Source organism: Salvelinus sp. IW2-2015, linkage group LG4q.1:29, assembly GCF_002910315.2.
Source record: "Salvelinus sp. IW2-2015 linkage group LG4q.1:29, ASM291031v2, whole genome shotgun sequence".
Lineage (NCBI taxonomy): Eukaryota > Metazoa > Chordata > Actinopteri > Salmoniformes > Salmonidae > Salvelinus > Salvelinus sp. IW2-2015.
In genome coordinates this window covers 3,204,229-3,220,590 of record NC_036842.1, presented here as the reverse complement: position 1 = coordinate 3,220,590, position 16,362 = coordinate 3,204,229, and the positions used below count along the sequence as shown (strand labels likewise).

At 41.7% G+C, this 16,362-nt stretch overlaps 2 protein-coding genes across 2 annotated transcripts in view; one reads left to right on the top strand and one right to left on the bottom strand.

Annotated features, from left to right (window-relative positions):
• Nucleotides 1–12,194, bottom strand: part of plgrkt (plasminogen receptor, C-terminal lysine transmembrane protein) — a 28,348-nt gene extending 16,154 nt beyond the window's left edge. The window contains exons 1-2 of the mRNA XM_023983384.2: nt 12,038–12,194; nt 11,494–11,578 (exon numbers count right to left, since the gene is read on the bottom strand). Coding sequence (XP_023839152.1) covers nt 11,494–11,574 — 81 coding nt within the window. The 5' untranslated portion in view covers nt 11,575–11,578; nt 12,038–12,194. The remainder of the gene's footprint in view (nt 1–11,493; nt 11,579–12,037) is intronic.
• LOC111961251 (E3 ubiquitin-protein ligase UHRF2) overlaps nt 1–16,362 on the top strand; it is a 254,746-nt gene that overhangs the window by 28,197 nt on the left and 210,187 nt on the right. The gene's annotated exons all lie outside the window — the stretch shown is intronic.

The following is a 16,362-nucleotide window of genomic DNA, read 5'->3' as shown; positions in this document are numbered from 1 at the left end:
GTCCATGAGGCTTCTAAACAGCTTCTACCCCCAAGCCATAAGACTCCTGAACAGCTAATCAAATGGCTACCCAGACTATTTGCACCCCCCCGCTACATCATCTCTGTTATTATCCATGCATAGCCACTTTAACCTGTTTTGGAGACTGGTTATTGTTCGGAATTTCAGATGACTGACATGTCCAAAGTAAACTGCCTGTTACTCAGGCCCAGAAGCTAGGATATGCATTGGATAGAAAACAATCTGAAGTTTCTAAAACTGTTAAATAATGTCTGTGAGTATAACAGAACTGATATGGCAGGCGAAAACCCGAGGAAAATACATCCAGATATTCTTTTTTTGAGGTCACAGGCCATTTCAGTGCTCGCCTATGGGAAATACAAATAGATAGGACCCAGATTGCAATTCCTATGGCTTCCACAAGATGTCAACAGTCTTTAGAAAGGGTTTCAGGCTTGTTTAAAAAACAAAAATGAGCAAGTAGTTGGAAAAACTACACAGTGTCTCATTAGAAAAGTAGTCTTGTTGGCGCATGAATGAGGTGCGCGCTCTTCGTTATTTATCTTCCCTATTGAACATACTATTCTCGTCTTAAATATTATCATTTATTTAGATATTAGAGTACCTGAGGAATAATTAGAAACATCGTTTGACTTGTTTGGACGAACTTTACAGGTAACTTTTTGGATTCGTCTGTATGCATGTTGAATGAGTGGACTACTGAGATCTTTGGCACCAACTAAATACTTTTTGGGATATAAAGAAGGACTTCATCGAACAAAATGACCATTTATTGTGTAGCTGGGACCCTTGGGATTGCAAACAGAGGAAGATCTTCAAAGGTAAGTGATTTATTTAATCGCCATTTGTGATTTTGTGACACCTGTGCTGGTTGAAAAATTATTTGATGTGGGGCGCTGTCCTCAGATAATCGCATGGTATGCTTTCACTGTAAAGCCTTTTTGAAATCTGACGACGCGGTTGGATTAACAAGAAGTTAGTCTTTTAAATGATGTATGACACTTGTATTTTCATGAATGTTTAATATTATGATTTTTAAAATTTTGCGTTCTGCAATTTCACCGGATGTTGTCGTAGATGTCCCGCTAGCGGTTCATGCGCCCAAACAGGAGTTATCAAACCTACCCGCATGTACATAATTATCTCAATTACCTCGACACCAGTGCCCCCGCACATTGACACATTGACTCTGTACCGGTACCCCCTGTATATAGCCCCGCTATTGTTATTTACTGCTGCTCTTTAATTATTTGTTTTTCATCTCTTCCTTTTTTCGTAATTATTTTTTTGTTGTATTTTCTTAACTGCATCGTTGGTTAAGGGCTTGTAAGTAAGCATTTCACTGTAAGGTCTACACGTGTAGTATTCGGCGCATGTGACAAATCCAATTTGATTTGAGGACAAAGGTTCATTTGCCACATTTTTTGCAGTTTTACTTAAGTGCCTTATTGCAAACAGGATGCATATTTTGGAATATTTTGTATTCTGTACACGCTTCCATCTTTTCACTCTGTCATTTAGGTTAGGATTGTGGAGTAACTACAATGTTGTTGATCCATCCTCAGTTTTTCTCCTTTCACAGCCATTAAACTCTGTTTTAAAGTCACCATTGGCCTCATGGTGAAATCCCTGAGCAGTTTCCTTCCTCTCCGGCAACTGAGTTAGGAAGGACGCCTGTATCTTTGTAGTGACTGGGTGTATTGATACATCATCCAAAGTGTAATTAATAACTTCACCATTCTCAAAGGGTTATTCAATGTCTGTTTTTATGAATTTTTATTTTCCAATGGATGCCATTCTTTGCAAGGCATTGGAAAATCTCCATGGTCTTTGTGGTTGAATCTGTGTTTGCAATACACTGCTCAACTAGAGATAATTGTATATGTGGGTTAGAGATCATAATCATTCAAAAACCATATTAAACACTTATTGCACACAGACCGAGACCATGCAACTTATGTGACTTGTTAAGTAAATGCTTACTCCTGAACTTTAGGCTTTTCATTTTTTATTAATTTGTAAAAATGTCTAAAAACATAATGCCACTTTGACATTATTGGGTATTGTGTGTAGGCCAGTACCACAAAATCTCAATTGAATACATTTTAAATTCAGGCTGTAACACAACAAAATGTGGAAAAAGTCAAGGGGTGTGGATACTTTCTTCAGGTACTGTATACAGGGATCCAAAACTATTGACACCCTTGATAAAGATGAGCAAAAAACACCGTATTAAATCATTAAAATACTGAGTTGTATTGTATACAATGTTGGGGGGTGAAATTATATTATTTTATACTAATTCATTTTCTCAATAAGTTCAGCATTCTGAGTTGGAGAACACATTGGGAGGGATCTTAGACCAAGATCCCTCCCAATGTGTTCTCCATGGGTTGTTCAATCTCATTTCAGCAAGCCATGACACAAACCATCTCAGATCGTGTCTGTAGTTAGAAACAGATAAGATTAGCATTCCTGAAACATTATTTTAATTAAATTGTTTTTGATCTCTAATCAATTAAGCTAATTGATTACACCGAAATTTGCCATTTTAATTAATAGGATTCATATGATCTTTAATAAATATAGTACAAAGTATCCGATTTGGACCATCATTCTTCCGAACAATGAGTATCCAATAAAATGGTCAAAAGCCATCCACAGACCCACCCACACCCCAATCCCACCCCAACAACCAGTATACAGTCTCAGTTCTCTATGTTTGACTAGTATAAATGTGGTTTTGAATATTGCTCCTTCATCCTTGGTAATGTATATCCTGTGAATCTGGTCATGTTTTATTTTTATACCCACTTTTTCTCCCCAATTTCATGATTACGATCTTGTCTCATTGCTGCAACTCCCCAAAGGGCTTGGGAGAGGCGAAGGTCGAGTCATGCGTCCTCCGAAACCTGACCCGCCAAGCCGTGCTTCTTAAAACCCGCTCGCTTAACCCGGAAGCCAGCCGCACCAATGTGTCGGAGGAAACACCGCTCAACTGACGACCGAAGTCAGCCTGCAGGCACCCAGCCCGCCACAAGGAGTTGCTAGAACGCGATGAGCCAAGTAAAGCCCCCCCGGCCAAACCCTCCCCTAACCCCAGGCTGTAGTGACGCTGCAACACTGTGATGCTGTGCCACTCAGGAGGCAATCCATAGCTTTTTTAAAAGGGAATAAACCACACACACACACACACGGTCTGTTTCCTGGATGCAAATTAAGCTGAAAACTGAATTGCTATCATGGAGGACTAGCTTGAATTGTGAGGTTGACAGCACAATGTATTTTCATCATGAGCAAAAGCTATTGGTAAAATAAAATGTTGTGATCTATTTAATAAACACAAGAGACCAGCAAAATGGATAGAAATATCAGGAACAGCGGCATCTAGTTGGCAAAACTGGGTACTTTCACACAAATGTATGGTAAATAATGAAATCGACTTCAATTACTAATTTCTCTGAACAGTGGGGGGAAAAAACATCACCAGATTCACAGGGAGTACATTTGAAGAAGCAATACTCCAAGCAGCAGTTGCTTACTACTTGTCAGACAGAGATGTGATACTGTATACTGGTTGTTGGGGTGGGGTGTGATCAGCGGGTGGCTTTTTAAAATGTTATTGGATTTCTCATGTCTTACCCATTGTTAGGAAGAATTATGGTCCAAATCGGATGTTAGGTATTATATTTACTGAAGACTATATGAATCCTATAAATTACAAAATGGCCAATTTGGGTGGAGTCTATTAGCATATTTTCTCAGAGATCAAATTATATTTCAAGAAAATGTTTCAGGAAGGCTAATCTTAGCTGTTTCTAACTACAGAAACGATTTCAGAACAATCAGATGGTGGGTGTCAAAATCGTCTTGTGCTTTTTGAGGTGGAATGACTCCCATGTCATAAAACATTTTAGAAAAAGGTTGTGCCGTTATCCTCGCGTGGTGAGGCATTGAAATGTATTGAAAACAGGGGTGTCAATCATTTGAAAAAAGATATATTACTTGTTTAACAAAATCTCTTTCTCTGAGCAATTGTATTAGCATAAAATAGAATTGTAAAACATTTGAGCATACAATAAAGCTCTGTATTAGAATTTTTATGTCATACAGTTTTGATAATTTTTATCAAGGTTGTCAATTTCGGATCCCACTGTAAAAAAGACATCAATTATAGTATGTCATGTGACGATGATTTATGACAATTACATTTTTTGGGTCATTTGTGGCAACACATTGAATATTGGAACAGTAAGTGGGCCAGAATTGACAGAGCACTAGACAACATGGTAAAGGACATATAATGGAAGAAAAAAATATCACTGACTGATTGTCTGAACATTTAGGCATGGTTAAAAAACAAGCTCAACGTCGATCTCCATTGAACGTTATTTTTAGTGTAGGACTAGGCTTCATCTAGTCCAGACAATTGTTATATTCCAAGATTTCAAATGGAATTTCATAAAAACATAAAGCTTTACATTTCTGCAAACAACAGATGTTTCGTCCACTCTTTCTCGTGTGGTGATCTGAATGACGAGAGGTAGAGTGAGACTGATTGGCTCAATTTGAGACTCATTAGTCATTACTCAATTGATTTTAGCCACACAACCCATTGTGAAAAGGGCACATAACCAATCAATCATGAAAGCCATTGTGTCCCCAGGAAGCTGGAAGTATCATGTCTGCCTGATTGCCCGAGTGTCATTAACGCCATTAACTGAGTGCTGTTAACTCAGAGTTGCTGAATAGAGCATAGAGGTGTTGTGACGTGAGAAGAGGGGAGCTCATTGGTGGTTCTAGCCCGAATAGATCACCTCCTCCGTCCAGTCAGGAGGCCTCTCCCTGGGCCGGGTCACAGAGTAGAAAGTGAAGAGTAATCCAGTGAAGGTGTCCCAAATGGCATCCTAATAATAGTTGATTGGATTTATATAGCGCTTTTCTACCAACTGAGGTACTCCTAGCGCTTCACATAGGTGGAAACTCACCTAATCCACCACCAATGTGCTGCTCGGTGACCATTTTTGTGCCAGAACGCTCACCACACATCAGCTATCTGGCACGCCAATTAGAAATTAGGGGGATGATTAGGTGGCCATGATGGAATGGGGCCAGGTTGGGAATTTTTCCAGGACAACAGGGTTAACCATCAGGCAGGTGGGGGAATTCTCATCTGCAGTCATTTAAATGGGCTTGACACTTTAGACTGTATGGCTACCAGACATCGATTTCAGCATGTTTTGCCATCAACAACGTTGCGTCATCGAACTGGAGATGGCGAAGCAGAACCCCCCCCCCACAAAAAAAGAGAAAACACCACAGAGGAAAGATGTACAGTTAAGATGAAGTATAGTGTATTTTAAAGGCTCATTTCCAGCAGTGTGTAATGCATTTTCATTAGGTCCACGTAAGGTAGTGGGCCCACTTAACTGTTTATATACCTCAGAGCGCAAAAGGGGGTCACCAGGGCATTCGGGTAGATAGGAAAGATTTCTTCCTGTGTATACCACATTGATGTCTGAGTAAGGCATTAGGCCAATGTTTTGTGGGACTTTGATTGCATGGGGCTTTACCAAATCCCTGCAGCCAAGACATAGGCCTATGAAGAATCTTTACCTTTGTCAACTCAAGCCTTAAGTCAAAGTCATGCTCAAATATAATCTGTTCTGAATAGTCAGATGGGGGTTAGGGATCAGGGAGGCAGGGGAAGTCGAGGGAGGAGTATGGAGGTGACGAAGTGGTTATTCATCTGTGGAGGAAGCTCACTGACATTTCCTAAAGGCCGTGTGGAGGGATGTTCTTGACCGAGCAGTAAACCAAACGCAAACAAGAGAGACCTTCTCAAATAATTAAGACAAGTTTCTCAAGCAACTTTTATTTTTAGTGCGTCGAGTCTAGGCAGGAGAGAGAACTTTTTGATTGTGATAAGGTTTTATCATCTCACATATCGTCATATGCAGGGAAACAATTTGAGCTTTGTGAAAGACCAGACATTGAGGGGTGTGAATGACTGTCTTAGAACACTCAATTATGAGAGCAATAAATCATCTAGATTCAATGCTGTTCCACCTTCCTCAGAACATCAGGACACACACACCCCTATAATTTGAGGGCTATTTTTCCCATATTTTGATAATGATGAATAAAATAAAATAAATGTCATAGCCTTCAATCATGCATGACACCATAAAAACTGACCACTTAATAATCAAATCATAGACAATAACATAAAACGTTTTTTGAGATTCCACTACAATGAGCAGTGACGTAGGTTTGACATCTTAATGCAGGAGAGAGGGAGAAGACATATGCTAGATACACCAGCTATCCTTTTAAAATTGCCAGGTCGATTCCATTCATTACCAAGTGTCAGATAGTAATTTACATCGACAGGGAGATGGCTACAGTACAGTAATGTTGTTCTATTTCTAGGTGATTCTGTCCTCACATTACCTTCAAGAAAGTAAAAATAAAAAAAATCCATAGTTACAGTAATGTTGCCAGAGCATTAGGCACATGATAACACAATGGCGTGTTTTACAGTATGTATTTTTACAACGATGATGTCTGGCGTTAATAAGTTTGTCACCACCTATGGGCACTTGTCTGATAATGACATTGTTCTGCTACAAACAATGATCACAGGTGCTGATTGCATCACAGGCAAAAATACAAAATGTATTGTTCCACAAAATGGAGGGGAAAAAAGCTTTTTAACTTGTTGCAAAAAGCCACCTCTAACGATTGCAATAAAACCGTTGTTTTACAACCTGCTTAAACTAGCCCCGAGAGGGTGGAAGCGCCTCACTTCATCTTAGAGACTGCGTTGCTGTGATATTCTAGAATCTAGGGGAAACTACTGAGCACAAATAAAATGTGTCCTACTCAGTGGGCAAAACTCGTTTAAATGACATCTTTACAACCAGAAACCTGGCAAAACTGGTTGAGAAGATGCCGTTACAACCGTTGTAATGACGTCATTTCAACCAGTTTTGCCCAGTTTTACACACAGGCACACCTGAAACGTCTGTACCTTTCCTCCTCCAAGATACAGAAATAATGGCCACAAATTGTATAGGTTTATATATGAATCTTTGTAATGGCTTTCGCATTCGTGAAGACATAACAGACCAGGGGTGTAAGCACTGAGCCATTTACACTTTTCTAACGTCAAATAAGGCAGTGGTTCTCAAACTTCTCCTGGGGACCCGCACCTGTTCCATGTGCATTTGATCAATTCTAAAGCTAGCACAGCTGATTCTACTTGTCAACTAATCACCAAGCCCTTGACTGACAGCATGCCCAAACTGGACGCAAATTGATTTTGTCCCCCCCACACCAAACGCGATCACGACACGCAGGTTGAAATATCAAAACAAACTCTGAACCAATTATATTAATTTGGGGACAGGTTGAAAAACATTAAACGTTTATGGCAATTTAGCTAGCTAGCTTGCGGTTGCTAGCCAATTTGCCCTGGGACCTAAACATTGAGTTGTTATTTTACCTGAAATGCACAAGGTCCTCTACTCTGACAATTAATCCACACATAAAACGGTCAACCGAGTCATTTCTAGTTATCTCTCCTCCTTCCTAGGGCTTTTCTTCTTTGGACTTTATATGGCGATTGGCATCCAACTTTCCTAATAAGGTGTATTACCACAACCGACCGACCTCAGTTCATCTTTCAATCACCCACACGGGTATAACCAATGAGGAGATGGCACGTGGGTATATGCATCTAAAAGCCAATGAGGAGATGGGAAAGGCAGGACTTGCATCGCATTCGGAATCACAAATAGAAGCAACTTCTATTTTAGCGCTTGGCAATGCAGATGCTCGTTGGCACATGCGAGCAGTGTTTTTATTTTATCTTTATTTAACTAGACAAGTCAGTTTAGAACAAATTCTTATTTTCAATGACGGCCTAGGAACAGTGGGTTAACTGCCTTCTTCAGGGGCAGAACGACAGATTTGTACCTTGTCAGCTCGGGGATTCGGTCTTGCAACCTCCCGGTTACTAGTCCAATGCTCTAACCACTAGGCTACCTGCCGCCCCGTGTGGGTGCAATGATTGAATAACATGTATGTGTAAATTTATTTTGCAGCGCTCGCGACACGTCCGGTTTGGGTAGTGTGTAAGTGAATCAGGTGAGCTAGTTCAGGGCTCCAACAAAATTGTGAATCTTCTGGGGGTCCCGGGTAGAGGTTTGAGAACCACTGCAATAGGGGGCAATCAGTGGTAAAAGTGGTTGAGTAGCCTATTACGTCAAATCAATTAACTAAATAACACATCAAACATTAAATTGATTATAAACTGCTATATCCCCATTTCAGGTAAGTCTAATGTTGAGGCCATGGGAATGTAATCAGACATTTTATATAATTACCTTATTTTGAAAAGCCCACCCCATGTTCTATGGCCCTGGTGCTGGAGCCACACTTCTTATAGGCCACTGCATATCAAATGTTTTTCAATTCATCGGCCTACATAACGGTAACTAAAATCATCTCCTTGGCTTCCAACTGGTGAGATATGATGTAGTCTAATTCAGGGGTTCTCAAACTTTAGGGGGTAGGGGGAGACAACCAAGCCCCCAGTTTGGGAACCACTGGTCTAATTGACACGTTTTTTAAATGTAACCTTAATTTACCTAGGAAAGTCAATTAAGAACAAATTCTTATTTACAACAAGTGTGGCATCAGGCTATATTTTTGGGCTGTATTTACTGCTATGTGCAGCACTGCCTCCTAGAAGTAGAAAAATACATAGGGAGACTTAACATCTTAGATAATGTAAATATTCTCAGAATGACCATAATTATTTATAATGTTAACATTTTTACTGGTACGTATGACCGGCATGTCAGTAGAGATGATTCAGACTCTGTATAATCTGTACAAGTTTATTATACCACCCTCTCACCATGGGGAAATTCATTGGAATCTTTGGAATCTTTTGTTGCTTCCAGCCTACAAACAGAAACTAAAACAAGAAGCTCCCGCGCTCAGGTCTGTTCAACGCTGGTCCGACCAATCTGATTCCACGCTTCAAGACTGCTTCGATCACGTGGATTGGGATATGTTCCGCATTGCGTCCAACAACAACATTGACGAATACGCCGATTCGGTGAGCGAGTTCATTAGAAAGTGCATCTGCGACGTTATACCCACAGCAACGATTAAAACATTCCCAAACCAGAAACCGTGGATTGATGGCAGCATTCGCGCGAAACTGAAAGCGCGAACCACTGCTTTTAACCAGGGCAAGGTGACCGGAAACATGACCGAATACAAACAGTGTAGCTATTCCCTCCGCAAGGCAATCAAACAAGCTAAGTGCCAGTATAGAGACAAAGTAGAGTCGCAATTCAACAGCTCAGACACAAGAGGTATGTGGCAGGGTCTACAGTCAATCACGGATTACAAAAAGAAAACCAGCCCCGTCGCGGACCAGGATGTCTTGCTCCCAGACAGACGAAATAACTTTTTTGCTCGCTTTGAGGACAATACAGTGCCACTGACACAGCCCGCTACCAAAACCTGCGGGATCTCCTTCACTGCAGCCGAGGTGAGTAAAACGTTTAAACATGTTAACCCTCGCAAGGCTGCAGGCCCAGACGGCATTCCCAGCCGTGTCCTCAGAGCATGCGCAGACCAGCTGGCTAGTGTGTTTACGGACATATTCAATCAATCCTTATCCCTGTCTGCTGTTCCCACATGCTTCAAGAGGGCCACCATTGTTCCTGTTCCCAAGAAAGCGAAGGTAACTGAGCTAAATGACTACCGCCCCGTAGCACTCACTTCCGTCATCATGAAGTGCTTTGAGAGACTAGTCAAGGACCATATCACCTCCACCCTACCTGACACCCTAGACCCACTCCAATTTGCTTACCGACCCAATAGGTCCACAGACGACGCAATCGCAACCACACTGCCCTAACCCATCTGGACAAGAGGATATCTCTGTGAGAATGCTGTTCATGCACTACAGCTCAGCATTAACACCATAGTACCTCCAAACTCGTCATCAAGCTCGAGACCCTGGGTCTCGACCCCGCCCTGTGCAACTGGGTACTGGACTTCCTGACGGGCCGCCCCCAGGTGGTGAGGTTAGGTAACAACATCTCCACCCCGCTGATCCTCAACACTGGCCCCACAAGGGTGCGTTCTGAGCCCTCTCCTGTACTCCCTGTTCACCCACGACTGCGTGGCCATGCACGCCTCCAACTCAATCATCAACTTTGCGGACGACACTACAGTGGTAGGCTTGATTACCAACAACGACGAGACGGCCTACAGGGAGGAGGTGAGGGTCCTCGGAGTGTGGTGTCAGGAAAATAACCTCACACTCAACGTCAACAAAACAAAGGAGATGATTGTGGACTTCAGGAAACAGCAGAGGGAGCACCCATCTACCACATCGACGGGACAGTAGTGGAGAGGGTAGTAAGTTTTAAGTTCCTCGGCGTACACATCACGGACAAACTGAATTGGTCCACCCACACAGTCAGCGTTGTGAAGAAGGCGCAGCAGCCTCTTCAACCTCAGGAGGCTGAAGAAATGTGGCTTGTCACCAAAAGCACTCACAAACTTCTACAGATGCACAATCGAGAGCATCCTGTCGTGCTGTATCACGCGCTGGTACGGCAACTGCTCCGCCCACAACCGTAAGGCTCTCCAGAGGGTAGTGAGATCTGCACAACGCATCACCGGGGCAAACTACCTGCCCTCCAGGACACCTACAACACCCGATGTCACAGGAATGCCATAAAGATCATCAAGGACAACAACCACCCGAGCCACTGCCTGTTCACCCCGCTATCATCCAGAAGGCCGAGTCAGTACAGGTGCATCAAAGCAGGGACCGAGAGACTGAAAAACAGCTTCTATCTCAAGGCCATCAGACTGTTAAACAGCCACCACTAACATTTAGTGGCTGCTGCCAACATACTGACTCAACTCCAGCCACTTTAATAATGGAAATTTATGTAAAAATGTATCACTAGCCACTTTAAACAATGCCACTTAATATAATGTTTACATACCCTACATTACTCATCTCATATGTATATGTATATACTTTACTCTATATCATCTACTGCATCTTGCCATCTTTATGTAATACATGTATCACTAGCTACTTTAAACTATGCCACTTTATGTTTATATACCCTACATTACTCATCTCATATGTATATACTGTACTCTATACCATCTACTGCATCTTGCCTATGCCGTTCTGTACCATCACTCATTCATATATCGTTATGTACATATTCTTTATCCCTTTACACTTGTGTGTGTATAAGGTAGTAGTTGTGGAATTGTTAGGTTAGATTACTCGTTGGTTATTACTGCATTGTCGGAACTAGAAGCACAAGCATTTCGCTACACTCGCATTAACATCTGCTAACCATGTGTATGTGACAAATACAATTTGATTTGATAGGCTATGTATAAGCATCTCACCTGGAGCCGTGCGTTGTGCAGCATGAACTCCTGCTGCTTCTTGAAGTTCTGGTCCATAGATTTAGACAGCATAAAACCCATGGTGCTGGTTTAGATAATAAAATGGAGCCACATGTTATGGGATAAAGCAAGGGTCAGGGCCCTGGGTTCATCCTGGAAGTGGAAAAACTCAGGGCCCTATTAAAGTAAGATGTGCATACTATTGTAGGTGGCTGGGCCACCAACAAAACAATGAGGATTTCTATGGTGACAACTGCTGCTAGCTAAACAATATATGTAGCAATAGAACACTGCTCAATGAATGCCATTCCATGGGTGCAAAAATACGTTTGTTAAATGTATAGCTAGGTAAAACTGTTTACGCGTGACACTCGACGCCTGCTAACAGTAAGTGGCTAGCTAGTGGTGCATTGAATCATTATTAGCTAGCTAAATCAGCTAGCTAATAGTAGTAGTTTGCGCGTTAAGGCATTCCCAAATTTTAAATTATTGCATGCTGTATTGAAAAGCCACGTCGATTCGCTGTGGCAGTGGAAAAACATACCTTTTATTTTACGTCGCTATTCTATGAATGTTGTTATTTAGCTAGTTAGTTATGATTAGTGTGTGCTGCTCCGCTAAAGTTTCCTTTCCCCAAGTTCTATGGGTATGTTCACGCAAGCATGCGCTGCCCACAACACAAAGGCGTCTCACTCATTGGTCAGAGTTTTGACATTGAGGGACTTATTTTATGCTGTCCAGAATTGAACTGGGCAAAAACCCGAACGCGGGGAGGGAGGAGAAGGTAACATGGTGCATCGCTTTTGCATAAAATCTGATTGTTATTGATGAAGATCAGATCAGATTTTATGACCAATTTATGCAGAAATCCAGGTCATTCCAAAGGGTTCACATACTTTTTCTTGCCACTGTATCTGTTTTCGAGTGCACTTGAAATATTAATTATGCAATACGAATTGCCTTGATCGTATGAAGAGGTAACTCCATTTAGCCAATGTATTGAAAGCTAGCCAATGGTAGTTTGACTAGCCTAGCCAGCTATTGTAAATGTCATTTCGCATTTTTAATCATGTTTTGTCTTATTTCAAGTAACTAGCTGCAGGCTTAAAGAAACATTGAATTAAAGAAACATTACTTTGCATAGAAACCCAAATAAAAGCATGTAGATAGAACGATGTGTGTGTCATGTACGCTAGAATGGAGATTTAAAAACGACAGCTGCATATGCGCCAATACATATGGCATAGTTTACTGTACACATTTTTAACCAGGCAAGTCAGTTAAGAACAAATTCTTATTCACAATGACAGCCTACTCCGGCCAAACCCTAACCCGGATGACGCTGGGCCAATTGTGCTCAACCCCATGGGATTCCCAATCACGGACGGTTGTGATACAGCCTGGAATCGAACCAGGGTCTGTATTGAAGCCTCTAGCACAGATTGCAGTGCCTTAGACTGCTGCACCACTCGGGAGCCTAGAACATAAAGTATACCTTGCAATACAAACTTCTCTAAAAACAGTTGTAGAATTGTAAAATGTGCCTTGCAATAAAATAACCAGAGTTTGATTTCTAAACCAGATGAGTTCTCAAATAGCAGCTGCCCAGTATGGGGCGGTAGGTAGCCTAGCGATATTCTATTGGCGGGTTCTAGCATTAATTTGCATATCATATCACCACTAGGGTTCGCCTACTATGTGAAGTGCGCGTGTGCAATAATTCAATTCGCCCTTGCACTCCTAAACGCCGCAATTTTTAGAAACTTTGGCGAAGGGTAAAGTCTACAAGACGCAGTCCACTCTGTTACAGATGATAGTTTTGGAAACAGAAAATTGTTTGGAGATAAAATGTTTCGTCGTTGAGTAAAATTGCAGAATTTCGGTCAAAATCCATCTTTCGGCATATTCTCCCACTGCCGGCCACTGGGCTTCCTCGCATCACCATATATGGTGACATTTATACATCCGGTGACATGTCTGGTTCATTGTTCTGTGTTTGCTATTCAAAATAACTGTTCGTCACTTGTTTGTGTCACTTGCTAGCTAGGTAACCAACTTCAGCTAACTGTCACGTCAAACATTGAACCTGGTATGACAGTACACTAGCTGCATTTTCGTTTGTTTGAACTTTTTTTTCTATTGGCATTTACTTGGATATGTCCATGATAATGACGTTGATGCGAAAAAAGTTGTCACGTCTGGGCACTGTTCACCATATTTATGGTCCTACAGAGATTGAAATTGAAACATTGTTTAAGGTCAAACAGGCAGACAGCGAGGCCTATATTAACCCCTGCTGTACCGAATAAAATGCTAGGCTGGAAGCAAGGATAAATAATGTGCGAGTTGAGATAAATACAAGAGAAGATTCGGACAGCAACATGAACATGATATTCGTATGGAGGTGCAGTGTTCATTTTTAGATGGAACTGTTAGCAGGCATATGTTTGTCTGTTACACCAAGGCTTGGAACAATGCTCATCCAATCAGCATCCAGGATCCAAACAACCCGTTCTATAAATGTAAATGTCATGCATATACATTTATTGAGTACGGAGTCAAATAGCAAAAGGTCTCTCAGGCAGTATTTTAAGTATCTAAATATTGTGTAACTAGCAATCAAGGTACAGTGCATTTGGGATGTATTCAGACCCCTTTACCTTTTCCACATTTTGTTACATTACAGCCTTATTCTAAAGTTGATTACAAAACAATTTGCCCCATCAATCTTCACACAATACTCCACAATGACAAAGCAAAAACAGGTTAAGACAGTTTTGCAAATTCATTACAAATAAAGTATTCAGACCCTTTACTCAATACTTTGCTTAAGCACCTTTGGCAGCGATTACAGCCTTGAGTCTTCTTAGGCATTACGTTACAAGCTTGGTACACCTGTATTTGGGGAGTTTCTACCATTCCTCAAAGCAGATCCTCTCAAGATCTGTCAGGTTGGATGGGGAGCAACGCTGCATAGCTATTTTCAGGTCTCTCCAGAGATGTTCGATTGGGTTCAAGTCCGGGCTCTGGCTGGGCCACTCAAGGACATTCCGAGACTTGTCCCGAAGTCACTCCTGCATTGTCTTGGCTGTGTTCTTTGTGTCATTGTCCTGTCGGAAGGTGAACTTTAACCCCAGTATGAGGTCCTGAGTACTCTGGAGCAGGTTCTCATCAAGGATCTCTCTGTACTTTGCTCCGTTCATCTTTCCCTTGATCCTGACTAGTCTCCCACTCCCTGCTGCTGAAAAACATCCCCACAGCATTATGCTGCCACCACCATGCTTCACCGTAGGGATGGTGCCAGATTTCCTACAGATGTGACGCTTGGTATTCAGGCCAAATAGTCCCATCAGACCAGAAAATCTTGTTTCTCATGGTCTGAGAGTCTTTAGGTGCCTTTTGGCAAACTCCAAGCAGGCTGTCATGTGCCTTTTACATAGGTGGGCTTCCGTCTGGCCACTCTACCATAAAGGCCTGATTGGTGGAGTGCTGCAGAGATGGTTGTCCTTCTGGAAGGTTCTCCCATTTCCACAGGGGAACTCTGGAGTTCTTTCTCCCCCGATTGCTCTGTTTGGCCAGGTGGCCAGCTCTAGGAAGAGTCTAGGTGGTTCCAAACTTCTTCCATTTAAGAATGATGAAGGCCACTGTGTTCTTGGGGACCTTCAATGCTGCAGACATTTTTTGGTACCCTTCCCCAGATCTGTGTCTCGACACAATCCTGTCTCGGAGCTCCATGGACAATTCCTTCAACCTCAAGGCTTGGTTTTTGCTCTGACATGCACTGTCAACTATGGGCCCTTATATAGACAGGTGTGTGCCTTTCCAAATCATGTCCAATCAATTTAATTTTCAACAGGTGAACTCTAATTGACTTGTAGAAACATCTCAAGGATGATCAATGGAAACAGGATGCACCTGAGCTCAATTTCTTTCGAGCCTCATAGCATCTGTACACTTATGTAAATAAGGTATCTGTTTTTTTAATACATTTGCAAAAATGTATAAACCTGTTTTTGCTTTGTAATTATGGGGTATTCTGTGTATAGATTGAGAATTTTTTTATTGATCTATTTAAAATAAACAAAATGTAGAAAAAGTTAAGGGGTCTGAATACTCTCCAAATGCACTGTATATCAAGTGCCATGAATGGCACAATCTTACTATTTTATTTAAGCCTTATTTATCTAGGCAAGTCAGTTAAGAACAAATTCTTATTTACAATGACAGCTTAGGAATAGTGGGTTAACTGCCTTGTTCAGGGGCAGAACAACAGATGTTTTAGTTTGTCAGCTCGGGGATTCGATCTAGCAACCTTTCGGGTTACTGGCCCCACACTCTAACCACTAGGCTACCTGCCGCCCTACAATATTGCAGTCGAGAAATGAGAGCTTTACCATTTATGCCAAAAGCCTGGGCATCTGATGGAGACTAGAACTGTCATCAACGCATGCTTCAGTATTCCCCCTTCTCTCTATGTGTGCCCAGGTCCCAAAGGCATATCGAAAGGATCCCACCCTGGTCACCAATGTAGCTGACTGATGTAGAGAGAGACAGGGGCCTTAGCATAATGCAATCTAAAGCTTGTGTGGTCCAGAGATGAGAACTCTGGGCTCCTGAAAAGGAGAATGGAATTCTCCCCACTGCATGTTACAATAGTAAAATAATCTATTTTGTCATCTGTTAAACTGATTTTACATAGAATTTAGTCTTTGAGATGCTCAAACAAGCACGTGTATCTGTAGTGGGTGTTTTTCAACTCTAAAATGCACCAGACTGTGTAAGACAAAATCCACAAAGAAAAGACAACAGGCAAATGCATATGTGGTCCTAATGCCTAAATAGTGACGGCAGGGCTAGTTCAAACTGCAG